The sequence below is a fragment of the Ctenocephalides felis genome, unplaced genomic scaffold (assembly GCF_003426905.1).
Source record: "Ctenocephalides felis isolate EL2017-DRISC unplaced genomic scaffold, ASM342690v1 CF-g0.4_SCAFFOLD_01492, whole genome shotgun sequence".
Classification (NCBI taxonomy): Eukaryota; Metazoa; Arthropoda; class Insecta; order Siphonaptera; family Pulicidae; genus Ctenocephalides; species Ctenocephalides felis.
In genome coordinates this window covers 5,192,974-5,206,425 of record NW_020537646.1, presented here as the reverse complement: position 1 = coordinate 5,206,425, position 13,452 = coordinate 5,192,974, and the positions used below count along the sequence as shown (strand labels likewise).

The window sequence follows — 13,452 nt, the reverse complement described above, 5'->3', positions numbered from 1 at the left end:
ATTTGTATTACTATTTATCGGCTCGATTTACAATCACATTCTATTTTTATAATTACTTTACATAACACCATTTGACAGCTCAACACTGTCAACGAGCTGTCATTTGTAATCGAAATCGAGGTATGAAAGTGATAAGATAACATTTCTATTTTTACTGCCATAGCATTAATTTCGATTTTTTATTTTATAGTTATAATACCAAATATGGTACTTCTTGGATCTGTAAGATCATTTGCGCTTCAAAGCGCGAAGGCTAGAATTCCTATGATAAAATTCAGAAAGGGGGCTGCAGTTTCTGCTGATCATAATACTAGTGGTTCAAAGAGTCAAAGTCAAGGCAATTCAATGAATGTAAATAATGTATAATTTGTTCCCTTATAATAGCATATTTGAAACCATTTTTCTTTACATATAAATCGATTATATGTTCATTGAAAGAAATTAATTTCTATGACAGATCTTGTATATAAAAAATATTACTTACTTATTATTTAGATGTCAAGTGCTTATTCGACAGAGGCTATTGAAGATTGGCAACTACCTCTAAAATGGAGAAGACGAAACATTGATTTAGATGAAGTGGATTATATCAATCGTGGAGGCCCTGCATAAACTTAAATTTTAGATTAACATAGAAATATTTATTGTAGCATCTTTCAAAAATATATAAATTATATTTCTATTTACAATTTTTTATTAACTGGGTATAAAATCACATTTAGTTAATTATAAAATATATAAAATTCATATTATATCTACTAATAAAGTGTCTGTTAAAAATAAGTTTAGGTATTTAAGTATCAATATATAACCCTGGATGAAAATAACAAGTATTAAAACTGATATTTTCATAATATGGCGTCTGAATTTTATTATCAGATGTTAAAAAGTTTCTGAATTTTACAGCAACTTGCTTCATCATACTTTCAACATCTGTATCACACGCATTCTCTGCCCATATATTACAAATTGTATTAATGTACCAAGTACCAGTTTCTGCCTCCCGATAGGACTGAAACCCTAAATTGTTTTTTTATATCTCTATGAATGTTATATCCATTTGTTTATTTGTATTATATAGAATAAAAAATATTACCTGGTATTGTGGAATGACAAATTAACATATCACTACATGTGGGCATAGCACGCATAGTTGAACCTCCATCAACCATAGATTTAGCTAATTTAGAAGTAGGTGCATCATTAAGTGAATTATCTGAAATATCACCCCTAAAATTAAGAATTACTATAACATTTACTCATAAACCAAAGAATAAGCGTTAATTTTGCACTATAATTTCAAATAAAGCATATTTTTCAACATACCTACAACATTGAAATATAAATATTTTAGGTATATTACGTAATAAAGGGCATTGCCGGTTATTAAAACAGTCAGTAATCCATGATAAATATACTGGATTATGATCATATGAGAAAATATATCCATCTCTTTTAAAATCATTTCCATGGCTCATTACAACAACTATGCAACAGTCAGTTTTATGTAATAGTTCTGTATTTGAAGAAAACTTTGTTATAACCGTTTGTATGTCATGCATATTAAGATTCATATAATCCTCTCCAATAAAGTCCATTTGTTTAAATAATTCAAGTAAGTTTCTGTGATCTATTTCAGCCCCCAGTCGTTTTTGTTCGCACTATAAAAGACAAGTATTAACTAGTATTAGAAGCCAAGCATAAGACAATTATGTTCTCACTGTATTATCTTACATCATTGACAAACTCTATATTATTTATGATAAGGTAGACACCTCTTTTTTTGGATCTCATTGGATATTTAGTTTCTTCAGTATCCATCATGTCATAAAACTGAGTAGCCTTTTTTACTTTAATTAAAATTGGATTAACTGACATATCAACCTGAGCTTGATTTTCTATTGCGCTAGCTTTTATTGCCTCATTATTTGACGTTGGTGGCAAAACATAAGGATGTATATGTTGTGTAACCTCAGTTGGACTATTAGACGTCTGAGATAAACTTCTTTCATAATTGTTTTGTTGATTGTTAAGAATGTACGAAGAGTTTTGGTTATTATCATGGTCAGATGAAGTCAACAATCGTGCTAAATTAAAATGAGCAGTTTCTTCAAGAGCCTCTATTAGTGAGGAAAATGCAGTAGGACCACGTTTTTGAACTGCTAAATATAAGTCTCTTTTTCTATCTCTTTCTGTGACCAGCTTATTCTGAAAGATAATTGAAATTAATACATATGACTAAATAACATAAAAATGACAAATCTTAAAGAAGAAATCACATAATATCAGTGAGGAAAATGTTTTAAAAATTTATTCAGTACATATATATAATTTGTTTAATACTCATTATTTATATTACCTTGAATCTGTCAATCATGCTTTCAGTAAAAATTCTTTTTTGCAGTAAACGTGGTAGCAGTATGTCTAATTTTGTTAGTTCTATTAGTTCTACTAAATGCTGGGTAATTTTATTCCTATCCGCAATATTCATTTTATCTTAAGAGTTTAATTCACCACAGAAAGATACATAAAATAAATCAGATTATTATTTCTATCGTTCTATATTTCTTTCTCGGTAAATACAAATGTAAATAAAAAATAAACTATCAAAGCATGTCATCTTGTCATGATATGTCACAACCTAGAAAATATAATAATGTGTCACAACCTGTAGGCAACTTCTCACTGCGAGGCGAGTTGGTGTAGTTCACAGATAAAAGAAACATAAAGGTTTGCTTCCAAGATAATAACGAATACAAATATTAGGGTTTCGGCACACAAAACGATTAAATACATATTTAGAAAATAAGAAAATAAACGGCATTGGTAGAATTAGTAGAAGTCCTTATCCTCCTTATCCATACCTTATCTATAATGAATATTAATTATTTTTTCTCTCATTATAATACTACTTTAAAAATATGTATTATCATTCAAGTATTCGCCATTCAGCTCTTTTTTCTCAAAATATTACTACTTTTGTTATGATTTAATTAAATTTTAACCATGATCAAATCATTCATTGATATTGTTTTTTGTAATTAATTTTCACTTTGAAATTTTTTCTATTTTGAACTGCTAAATGAGGAAACGAAAGGAAACTTAAATGAGGATCTTAAAGACAAAGATCATTCTATTGTTTTTTGCTAATATTTATATATTACAATAATTTAATAAAAATTGTCTGTAAATAGACTATACATAATGATATAATTATCCAATATACAATAAATTAAATATTGATACATCATTATGATATTGCAGATCATTAATAATTTAAGTCATATTAAAATAACTTAAAGTTGTATTTAAAATTATTCAAACAATTTCTTATATATTTATATGTATGTCGATTTCAATAAAAATCATACATTATATGTCTCATTTATGTTTAATTCATAATTAGTGTATAAATCTTTGGTTTATTACATATTTCTTGTACACTAATAATTGATGATTCAGTAAGCTGCTGTTAATTAAACAAATTCTTTCTATTCAAAAGAATAACATATTTTAAACTAAATGCAATGCTATATACTTCTTTAATAGCTTAATATTTCCATAATATTTTTATAAAAAAAAACAGAATAGAAATTTATTTACTAATTAAAAAATTATGCTATGAAAATGTTTCAAAAATCAAAGTTACCCTGCCTGATTCATGTGATTAATGTGCCATTAAATTCATATTTGCAGAATTATGAAATATATAATATCGTATACACGTCCAATAATTTATTCTCCAAAATATTAAAAATTAGCCCTAGTTGGATCATGATTTCATACATTTCAATATCAATATTTTAACATTTCTTTAAAAAAAATCTTAGAACTCAAATAAAACTGCTGACATGTATTATTTAAATTAAAGCAGGTTGTACCAGTCACACATTATATTTTTATTTGCTTTTTCTCACATTTGCATCATTTCTAAAGATTCAAACTGATATTTGGATCAATTCCAAATATTAGTTTGGGTGCACTAAATACATAAAAGTCAAATGTAAAAGTATAGCTCGTGATGCATTAATGTGTGTGTTATTAAATGCAAGCAACTGGCCTTCGTAAAAGTGTTATTTAAATAAAGCACTACTTGCCTACAAATAATTTAAAATTTATTGTCATTGATTTAATGCTCAGAAAATAAAGATTTGGAGTTACGTTACTACATTTAAGTATACAAAATATGTTGTATTATTGTTTATAAAAAACGTAGATATTTCATGATATACATATAATAGTGATTGAAATTGAGAGAAAACAAATTGAAAAAATGAATTTTTTGCTTTATAAGATAAACACTAGAATAAGTTAGAAATATCGTAAGATAATAAATATTTGGTTACATTTTTATACAAATGTTTGTTTCTTATTTTCAAATTTTATTATATAAGCAGGCCTAGTTTAAATTTTATGCTAAGAACTCTTGTACATGAAAGCTGTGTCAATATATAATAGTAAAACAATGCATGACTTTCAAACGAATTAAATCAATTGAATAAAATACATCATCTTTGTTCATATAAGATTTGGAAATACAACTTGGGTAAAAACTTTGAATCAAATCAAAGGTAGAAAAATGTACATTTGATTAGACTGAATATAAAAATTATTAATGTTAAAATTGGAATGGAATAGTATAATGCATTTGTCAAGTCATCATGGGCCATATAAGCTGGAAGTACATAAAAACCTCTTATATAATAAATTCACTAGATATGTATCATCTAGAATAATATTTCAAGCAATTTCATTCAAACACATTAAAAACCTAAACCATTAATTTAAAACATGTACTAAAAACAATGTACATACATATTCTTACCTTATCTTAAACATTATAAAATCATATTAACATACATAATCTCACAATACATAATCACATAGCCTTGTTTGGTATTTTTATTCTATTCACAACATAAAATAAAAGTTTATTTTGACCTAATACTATAGGCTTATATGTGCACATATATATCTTTATGGTAATTATTACACTTACACTAACTATTATATGAGTATATAATATTTTACTGACTGATTACTTAAGTAATTGTAGTAATAGTTTTATCAAATACACCAATGAGCTGTCTTGTTGTCACATGATAAATCAATCATTAAAGATCTTGATTTACTTTTACGTTTTTTTTTATTCACCTTGACTAATCAAAACGAATATTTTATACCACATATATCATTTCGACATATTTTTGTTTTAGGTTCCATAGTTTACAATACTATAAAACCAGTTTTTTTGAAAAATATTATACTTTACCGTATTATTAAAATTTTATATACAACCAAGTGAACAATTTTGTTGATCACAGGACTTCGGATATATCAAGTATTATGAACAAATTGCCAAAATTTAATGATGCATCATTATCTGAGGCAAAATGACTACATAGCAATGATATATCTATCAGATATATTATTTTGTTCCAAAAACTACAAAATCTTGTACGGCGTCGTCAATTCTTCTAAATTATTATCCCAATCAAATTCCGTAACTCCACTGCGAAGATTAGCCAGTTCGCCGAGATGGGCGAACCTTTGTTCAAAATTTGCATCTTTAGCCTTAAGTTTTTCAAATCTTTGGAACATCAATTTCTTAGCGAATGCGTATAATTGGATATCTAATGAATTCAGTTCGTGAATTCTGCGTGCTTGTTCGCTGGTGACAGAATTCAAAGCCGCACTGGACACCGTGGCATTATGCTGGTCGAAGGGAATGGCGAACCGCATGTTGAACGTTTCTTCAAATACGTATTGTGCCACCTTAAAAAAGTAAATAAAAATATGTAATGCAAATAACAAAACCAGACTCATTAACTCTTTCGTTGTCTAGTCCGTTCAGTAGGGCTATTGGACGAATTGAGTATCACTGCTGAGAAAAACACTAACATAACGTAAGGGTTAAGTTTGAATATAAATTCACCCTAATATTAACAACTTAGGCTTGTTTGTTTGCTGACTATCAATCAGAGCTTCGTGGGTTCTATAAGATGTTGTCAAAGGAACTTATTCCAGGTTTCTACAAACGCTGTAGTAAACAACCCAGTAGGTTCGTTATCAATTCAAATAGACATTTAATCACTTCACGGTGTTTTTTTCTAAAGATAATAGAAAAAACAGAAGTGATATCACGTAGAAAATTCATTAAAGTTTGGAATAATATGCATAGGCACCTTATTGGGAGCATACACCGTCTAATCGTTAATATAGATATAAAAATTATAAGTGTGTTTGTAAGATATAAAAGGACCACCGTATTGACTATTTTTAGTGAAAAACAAAAATTCTATTTTCAAAATGTAAAATATTATAAATTTATACATCTAAGTTAGTTACCTTCTGGTGTTCAGTCAATCCAAAATAAGCCATGGACGCTAAATTGCGTTTGGCGCTCTCCAACATCAAATGATCCCGTTCAGTCTTCGACATGGCTGAAGTATTATAGCAACCAACCTTGGACAAATCTGCTAACATTCTAGTTTGTCGATTTGCAGCCAAATTACTTGGGCATGCCATAAAGCTATCCAAATCCACACCATGCCATGTGGGACCAGTGTAACAAGGCGGAAGCTCCCGAACTGTAGATAAATAAATATGGTAATAAACTGTGTCAAGTCTTTATATATTGCTTTCGTCAACATTTCGATGTGTAGTTGATTAAAAAAATAGCGGTTATATAAAGATGATTAAAAGTTTCACATACTGGACGCATTTCGACCATTGCACCAGTGCCTGGAATTCTTCCACGTCGCTCCGCGCTGCACGTGCCTGTATTCCGACAAATAACGAGCAACAGGCTCACGAAGCAGGGTCACATAGAAGTATCTTCTTCTGGCTGGACCACCTTCGGTTCTGGAAGTGATAATCGTTTAACATATTAAGTTTTAGACAATAGTTAATAAGATATGATTGCTTAGTAATTATATATTCAGCGCGGTTGTGATAAATTCTCTACTACCGATTGTTATTCCTTATATTTGTGATGATTTTTTCACTTCTAAAACAGGTATTGCAACTGGTATTTTTACCATAAATATAAAATGATAATGGTTTAAAATCAGTACCAAAGTTATAAAAACTTTTTGAATTATATATGCGATGCTTTATTAACTTTCTTTAGGGTAAGTTATAGTAATCGCAAAAAAATCTAAATTGAAAATTTTCATATATCTTTACGTTTCAAAGGTTTCTGAAAATTTTGACATACCTTAAAAAAATGTATGTATGTGTTTGCGTGTGTGTGTGTGTGTAAACAGGTATCAACTGATTAGAATAATTCGAAAAACATTTCATTCGTAGTACGAATCGTAGTACGAATTTCGTACTAATTGGGAGACGTGGTGATTAGTTTTTGGTCAAAGTAAGTTCAGCCGTTTCAAAGATACGTGCCAGAAAATGTTAAATTTTATAGAGATTGCTTTGTAAAAATTTGTAAAAAAAAATCAAAAAATAAAAATAAATTAAATTTTTCAAAAAGTGAGTTTTTTAAAATTTTCTAAATTCTTAAAAATCAATTTTTTTTCAAAGTTTTCAAAAACAACTTGAAGCTTGTTCAAACATTCTGGTTGCCGGTGCGAGAAGTTCCAGCAATTTGTCTTAAGGCATGATGCAATGCACCACTAGTATTATTCTTAAACGTGCAAGGAAAACGCATAAATTATTTAAAAATATGTGAAATATTATGAAATGATAAAACAAGTAATTTTTCGCCCGAACATTGCAATTAAGAAATCTTATAAAATATTACCGTATCGTATGATATTAGGTTGTCAAATATCTCCCTTCCGCTTTTTTGCTCTTGGTTTATAATACAAAAAGGCGGAAGGGAGATATTTACCTAATATTATGTCATATGTATATTTTTATGCCCACGTGCTCAATTTACATAATTCAAATATTTTTCCTTCTTTAGCAAATGCTATAATCGTTTTCGCAGTGAACTTATTGGCAATGTGCACAATATGTTTTCATTATCTTTAGCCTTATATAAATACGAACGGAATATAGAAGGGAACAATGAAGATGCGGCTGAGGCAGATAAATATTATGCCTCATTGTTTACTTGGGTTCCTAAACAATCATCCGACTTTCTTTTCCTTTTGTTAAATCAATATATTTGTGTTGAAGTTAAGACGTAACCATGTTTATGTTCCTAACGGTGCCATAGAACATGAACTCCCAAGTTGATCTTTACGAACTTTTATTAACTTCGAAAACGCTTCGGAATACGAATCGACTAAGATTATCGAAGTTTCATGATCATTAATCAATTATTTAATCCGTTTTATTGCTTCGAGTAAACTGTACATATTTTGTATGCTATTAACTCTAGATATACCAGCCGTTTGTATATACCTATTTCTACCAATACCAGTCAAATTGACTGGTCTCTAAGAAAACATACTTATTGTGTTTTTAAGTTGAACAAAACTAACTACAGCTGTTAAATAAACTTATAGATATTGTCAAATAATAAAATATATTAATTTTTAACAGTTTTTACAGTACTTTAACACAATACTCAATAAAAGTGTGCGGCAGCACCCACTTGTTTGCGCGTAAAATTACAGCTAACGACGTGTTTTTAGATTTTAATTTCAATGTCATATAAATAATTGAAAAATAATATTGGTTATTGCATTTATACCCTTCATGGTATATGTTTCAAGAAGTTTCATTACTACAAATTCGCTTAGAGGGGTTGATTTTTCGTCTTTCCCTAAATCCGGGCAACCATTTACCATATATTTTGTTTCTACATCAGATGTCAGTCAGAATTTTATGTAAATTTATAAAGTTTCTTTGGCATTTACTGGCCAAATATGCTTCTGGCCTTTGTTGGAAAATGTTATTCAACCAAAGTGATATGAGCTCCCGGTTTGAAGCAATTTTTGCTATTTTCTATAATTTGTTCCAAACCCGGGCTTTTTTTCTATAAATTTGGCCTGAGTATGTGTCTGAAAGCTCTTTGAACTTCTAATCTACATGCAAAGCCTATTTCACATTACTACAACTCTTGTCCAAATAATTTCGTCCAAACTAATTTTAGTTTCCTGACTTGGTGCATTACTTCCAAATTCGTCTTCAGAATTGGAGGAAAGTGGCTCGCATCGTCTCATACGTTTTGTTTGTGATATCTATCTATTTACTAACGTACTTGATCCATCTGTATTGTCTTTATCACGAAATTTTCCCATTTCTACAGTCGATAACAGCACTGCCTTGTGGATTAATTTATTTATCTAAAAAATCAACGGCACTATTATATATTTCAAATCCTAGATCCAAACATTTCAGAGATCCGCTGATTGTATTTTCCAAACAAGCTAAAAAAACATTGTTTCCATTCTTTTTTCGAAAACTGACAGTCGCTACAAAAATAAATCGAAACCATGGCAGTTTTCTCGTTTATAGTTTTTTTTTTACTCAAAAATATATTTTTGGAAATTTTTGTGTCCACGCGAATGTTACTGACTTGTATCAGTGTACAAAAAGAATAAATAATTATACATGAAAATCACTTTGAATAAAATTTTATTTAGTGTGTTGAACGAAGCTCGAAACAATTGTTTTGTTGGTAAAAATCTAGTAATTCTTTAGCAATCTGCATTTTTACAATGTAAAAGAGAATAAAGTATAAATAATATATATTATCGTCGATAAGAGAGTAGGCGATAAACGCATACGATCAATGGCTATTGTTAGTTCGGTTCTTTTATCAAACATTTTCATGTATTTTGACATGGTGCTGGTACAAGTAGTAGTAACACAATTTATTTTTGTTACTAATATATATAAAGTAACTTTGAATGCACAAAATGATTTCTATACTTATAACTTAAAAAGTCATAACTTCATTTCACAAAACAAATTTTACATATAATGGAAATTTTGAATTGAAAGTGCCCAACCAGTCATTTTGACTGGCGTGGTATATCTAGTGTTACCTTTATATAATTCAACCATATTCTATCAATTATTCAGTTTTATACGTACCCGTTTTAAAATAAATATATTAATTAATTAATTTTTTTCAAACTCTGTTTTATTAATTAATTAATGAATTGAATATTATCAATTACCTGTCTAGTTCCTGGTCCACACAGTTTGTGAGTTCGGTCCAGTCGGCGTGCAGGCCGCACCGCCATCCTGTCGAATATCGTGAGAATAACCAGATTTCCTTCCTATTCGGCCTGAAGCAGTAGCATCGCTTCTTATTTCGCTGACAGGAGCAAGGGCGCTGCAACGGATAAGCGGAAACTGCTCGTCATACAAGAATCATGAAGGATTTATTTAATTAGAATTGGATCCGATTACAAATTTAATGCGATGACAGATTATGATGATCAATCATAATCTGGGACGAGGCGTCTTGAATAAGTCGTTGTAAAAAAAATTTTATTAATCATAGATAGTTATTTAGCATATTTTTTATAATAGACACATTTTGATTGTAAATTTCTTTAATCTTTTTAAAAGATTAGATGACTGCATAAAAAGATTCCACAAAATTCGTGTGGACGTCAACTGTAATCAGTAGCTACCGACAAAACATTACAGAACATACATATGCTTCCGGTACAGATTCTGATTAGAAACGCTCATATTTTTGCCAAATTTAGGGCCAAATATTTCAAAATGACTTGAAATGTAAACATAAACTGAGTAAACATAAAATTAGCAAGCCAGAATATTGTTAGCCATATAAGGTAGGGAGGACACAAAGATCCAATTTGACTTTGAGCAATTATATTGTGAAAACCAAACCAATTATATCACAACAAATAACACATGTCAAACAAACAACTATCTGACTATGTTAAGTAAAACTTTTAGTTAATTCATCATTGTAGAAATATGTTTAATTTGCTATTTTTCAAACAATTGTCAACTAGTCGTTAGCATGAGGGGGGAGGGAGTTGTTGGGACGACCAGGGGACAAATAGATCTAATGTCTTATTTTTAATTTCAAGGGGATTTTACGAAATAATAGTTATATTATCCGACCAAAGCAAAAATTAAATTTCATGGGTATATTTTTCACAGAGAGATAATACTGAAAATAGCGTTGATCTGGTTATTGGTCAGAAATATCTATGGACATAGTTGGAATAAATATTTCTCTCTCACAATCCTTCATAAAATAGCTTTTTAGCTTCCCGTAGGGTAAGTTATAGTAATGGGTAGTAAATCAAAAATGATTTTTTTTTGCATATCTTCACGTTTTTCAAAAATATGTAACCTGGTCCTTTTCACCCCATAGGCAGAGTATATTTTGAATTTTATAGAAATTTTACAAATTAATATTCAACCAAGTATTTTCAGAGATAATACTGTATATAACCTTGATGTGGTATTTCATCAAAAATAACCCGCATGGTTGGAATAAATATTTATTTAACTTATCTCTTGTAAAATTGCTTTTTTTTTACATTTCTAGACGTTTTGAAGGTTTCTGAACATTTTGGCATACCTCAGAAAAAATGGATGTGCGTGTGTGTGTATGTATGTATGTATCGATACAAATTTTCAGTCACGTTTTCGGGCGCACGGATCAACCGATTTCAATGGTTCAAAAAATATTCGATTCCTATTGATAGGGAGATGAGATGATTACTTTTTGGCAAAGGCACGTCCAGCAGTTACGGAGATAAAGAGCAAAGAGTGCAGAAATTAGAAATCTAGTTTTTGAGAGAACGGAGCATCCGATTTGAATGATCTAAAAAACATTCAATTAGTAATGATTGGGAAAAGTGTTTATTAGGCAAAGACAGGCCCAGTCATTTCGAAGATACGGAGCTAAATGTGTAAAAAATGGCAGTTTTTGAGAGAACTAAGCGATTTAAATGATTCAAAGAACTTTCTGCTTGTCTTAACAAAATAATTGATTTACAAAAAAAAAATTGTATATTGAAAATAATTCAGATTTTATTTTTAATTCTGACTTTAGTTCTAATATACTTTAAACAAATAATTTCAACTTTGCAATTCAGTTTATATAATTCTTATAAATATTAGACAATGTTACAATATTAATAATAATCTATTTGAAAACATTCAGTATTCCTTGAACATTCCGTTACAGTACGGGAAGTTCCAGCAATTTGCCTTAAGGCACGATGCCATACATCCCACTAGTTTACTATTTTTTATTGTTTACAGATTTGCCAGGGTGAGGGTTCAGTTGGTCCGTCTTACCACAGTCACGTGTTAGTTTTTATAAAAGTTTAATTGCAACTTATTTCAACTCGATTATTAATTTCAGAGCACAACTTTTTAATTTACAACTGTTGCATATTCAAAAATTGAATGATCATAGATTCCACAATACTATTGTCAACTTTTCAAAATAAGTTTCCAGAATATTTTTTGACTCTTTACAATTATTCCTCTTATAAATGCATCTCATCTCAGTTAATCATATATCAAATCTCTAATTTATTTAAAATCACTAATTTCTTAAAAAGGTATATAAATTTTCTATTTCCGAATTAAGTATCATAGAACTTTATATTTATGAGATCAACAATCTTTCAATCACAATCATAATTTAGGTAAGCCTTTAGGTAAGTATTTCTCTTATGCTTTATTGAACCAAAATACGAATAAAATAGCAGGATATAATTTAAATGTAATATCGTCAACATTTAATGCTTATATTGTATATTAAAACATAAATCCCTCAATCCACCACAAGTTATAATTACAGAAACAGTATAATATCGCCCTATCAGGTTGAGCAATTTGTACCATCCTCCTGGTCATATGGGATTGGACGTAAAAACGGATCAAACAGACGCGTAAGGGCGAGGAGAAAGACGCATCGGTGATATATCATTAATGATATATAAAGCTGAGCCAGTGTTTATCTCGGGGTAAGCAATTAACCCCAGAACGGTCGTTTATCAGTCTCCGATGTAACAGTTGCATCTGTTGCAGACCAGCTGTATTATGCTGGTACTGCATGCGGAATAATGGATTCGAGATTCCGCCAAAACTTCCCACTGCACGTATAGTAATAGTTCTACTGATCGCTGTGGTCTGTCTTAGCCAAAGGGCTGGGGGATGCTGATGATGCCTTGCTAAAAATAGCAATGTCAAAAACTGATCAGCACGTCTCCTTATCAACAGCAATCGAGTGTTTTTTGAATAATTGAAATCGGTTAAACCGTGTTCCCGAAATCGTCGACGAAAATTTGTATCCGCACACACACACATACACACACACATACATCCATTTTTTCTAAGGTATGCCAAAATGTTCAGAAACCTTTGAAACGTAAAGATATATACAAATTTTCATTTACGATTGGATTGTGTAAATTATTTAACAATGAAAAATTCAGACGAAATAATAAAAAGACTTTTTTCCTCCAACGATTGTCGGATGACTATATAAAGGGACTTGCTATTATATAAAATATTTGTCAAAATAGTGAG

At 29.8% G+C, this 13,452-nt stretch overlaps 3 protein-coding genes across 3 annotated transcripts in view; 1 reads left to right on the top strand and 2 right to left on the bottom strand.

Moving 5' to 3' along the window:
• On the top strand, window positions 1–612 carry LOC113370323. The gene is made up of 3 exons (XM_026610993.1): window positions 1–120; window positions 191–351; window positions 496–612. Exons 2-3 carry the CDS (start codon window positions 205–207, stop codon window positions 610–612), a joined length of 264 nt encoding a protein of 87 aa, XP_026466778.1. The 5' UTR covers window positions 1–120; window positions 191–204.
• A 160-nt stretch (window positions 613–772) lies between these two features.
• On the bottom strand, window positions 773–2,600 carry LOC113371670 (caspase Dronc-like). The gene is made up of 5 exons (XM_026612316.1): window positions 2,360–2,600; window positions 1,735–2,208; window positions 1,327–1,661; window positions 1,097–1,230; window positions 773–1,020 (listed from the first exon to the last, which is right to left on the bottom strand). The coding sequence occupies exons 1-5, from the start codon at window positions 2,489–2,491 to the stop codon at window positions 794–796; spliced, it is 1,302 nt and encodes a 433-aa protein (XP_026468101.1). The 5' UTR covers window positions 2,492–2,600; the 3' UTR covers window positions 773–793.
• A 2,674-nt stretch (window positions 2,601–5,274) lies between these two features.
• The window catches only part of LOC113371668 (heparan-sulfate 6-O-sulfotransferase 1), a 182,631-nt gene continuing 174,453 nt past the window's right edge, over window positions 5,275–13,452 (bottom strand). The window contains exons 3-6 of the mRNA XM_026612315.1: window positions 10,095–10,252; window positions 6,716–6,864; window positions 6,349–6,590; window positions 5,275–5,775 (exon numbers count right to left, since the gene is read on the bottom strand). Of these exons, the coding sequence (XP_026468100.1) occupies window positions 5,446–5,775; window positions 6,349–6,590; window positions 6,716–6,864; window positions 10,095–10,252 (879 nt within the window). The 3' untranslated portion in view covers window positions 5,275–5,445. The remainder of the gene's footprint in view (window positions 5,776–6,348; window positions 6,591–6,715; window positions 6,865–10,094; window positions 10,253–13,452) is intronic.

Bases quoted from the DNA above. Each gene is read 5' to 3' on its own strand.
- LOC113370323 (XM_026610993.1), top strand. From the start codon at position 205: ATGGTACTTCTTGGATCTGTAAGATCATTTGCGCTTCAAAGCGCGAAG. The intron at 352-495 runs GTAAATAATGTA...CTTATTATTTAG, and splicing joins GTCAAGGCAATTCAATGAAT to ATGTCAAGTGCTTATTCGAC.
- LOC113371670 (XM_026612316.1), bottom strand. From the start codon at position 2,491: ATGAATATTGCGGATAGGAATAAAATTACCCAGCATTTAGTAGAACTA. The intron at 2,209-2,359 runs GTAATATAAATA...ATTATCTTTCAG, and splicing joins GCATGATTGACAGATTCAAG to AATAAGCTGGTCACAGAAAG. The intron at 1,231-1,326 runs GTATGTTGAAAA...TCTTAATTTTAG, and splicing joins TTTATATTTCAATGTTGTAG to GGGTGATATTTCAGATAATT.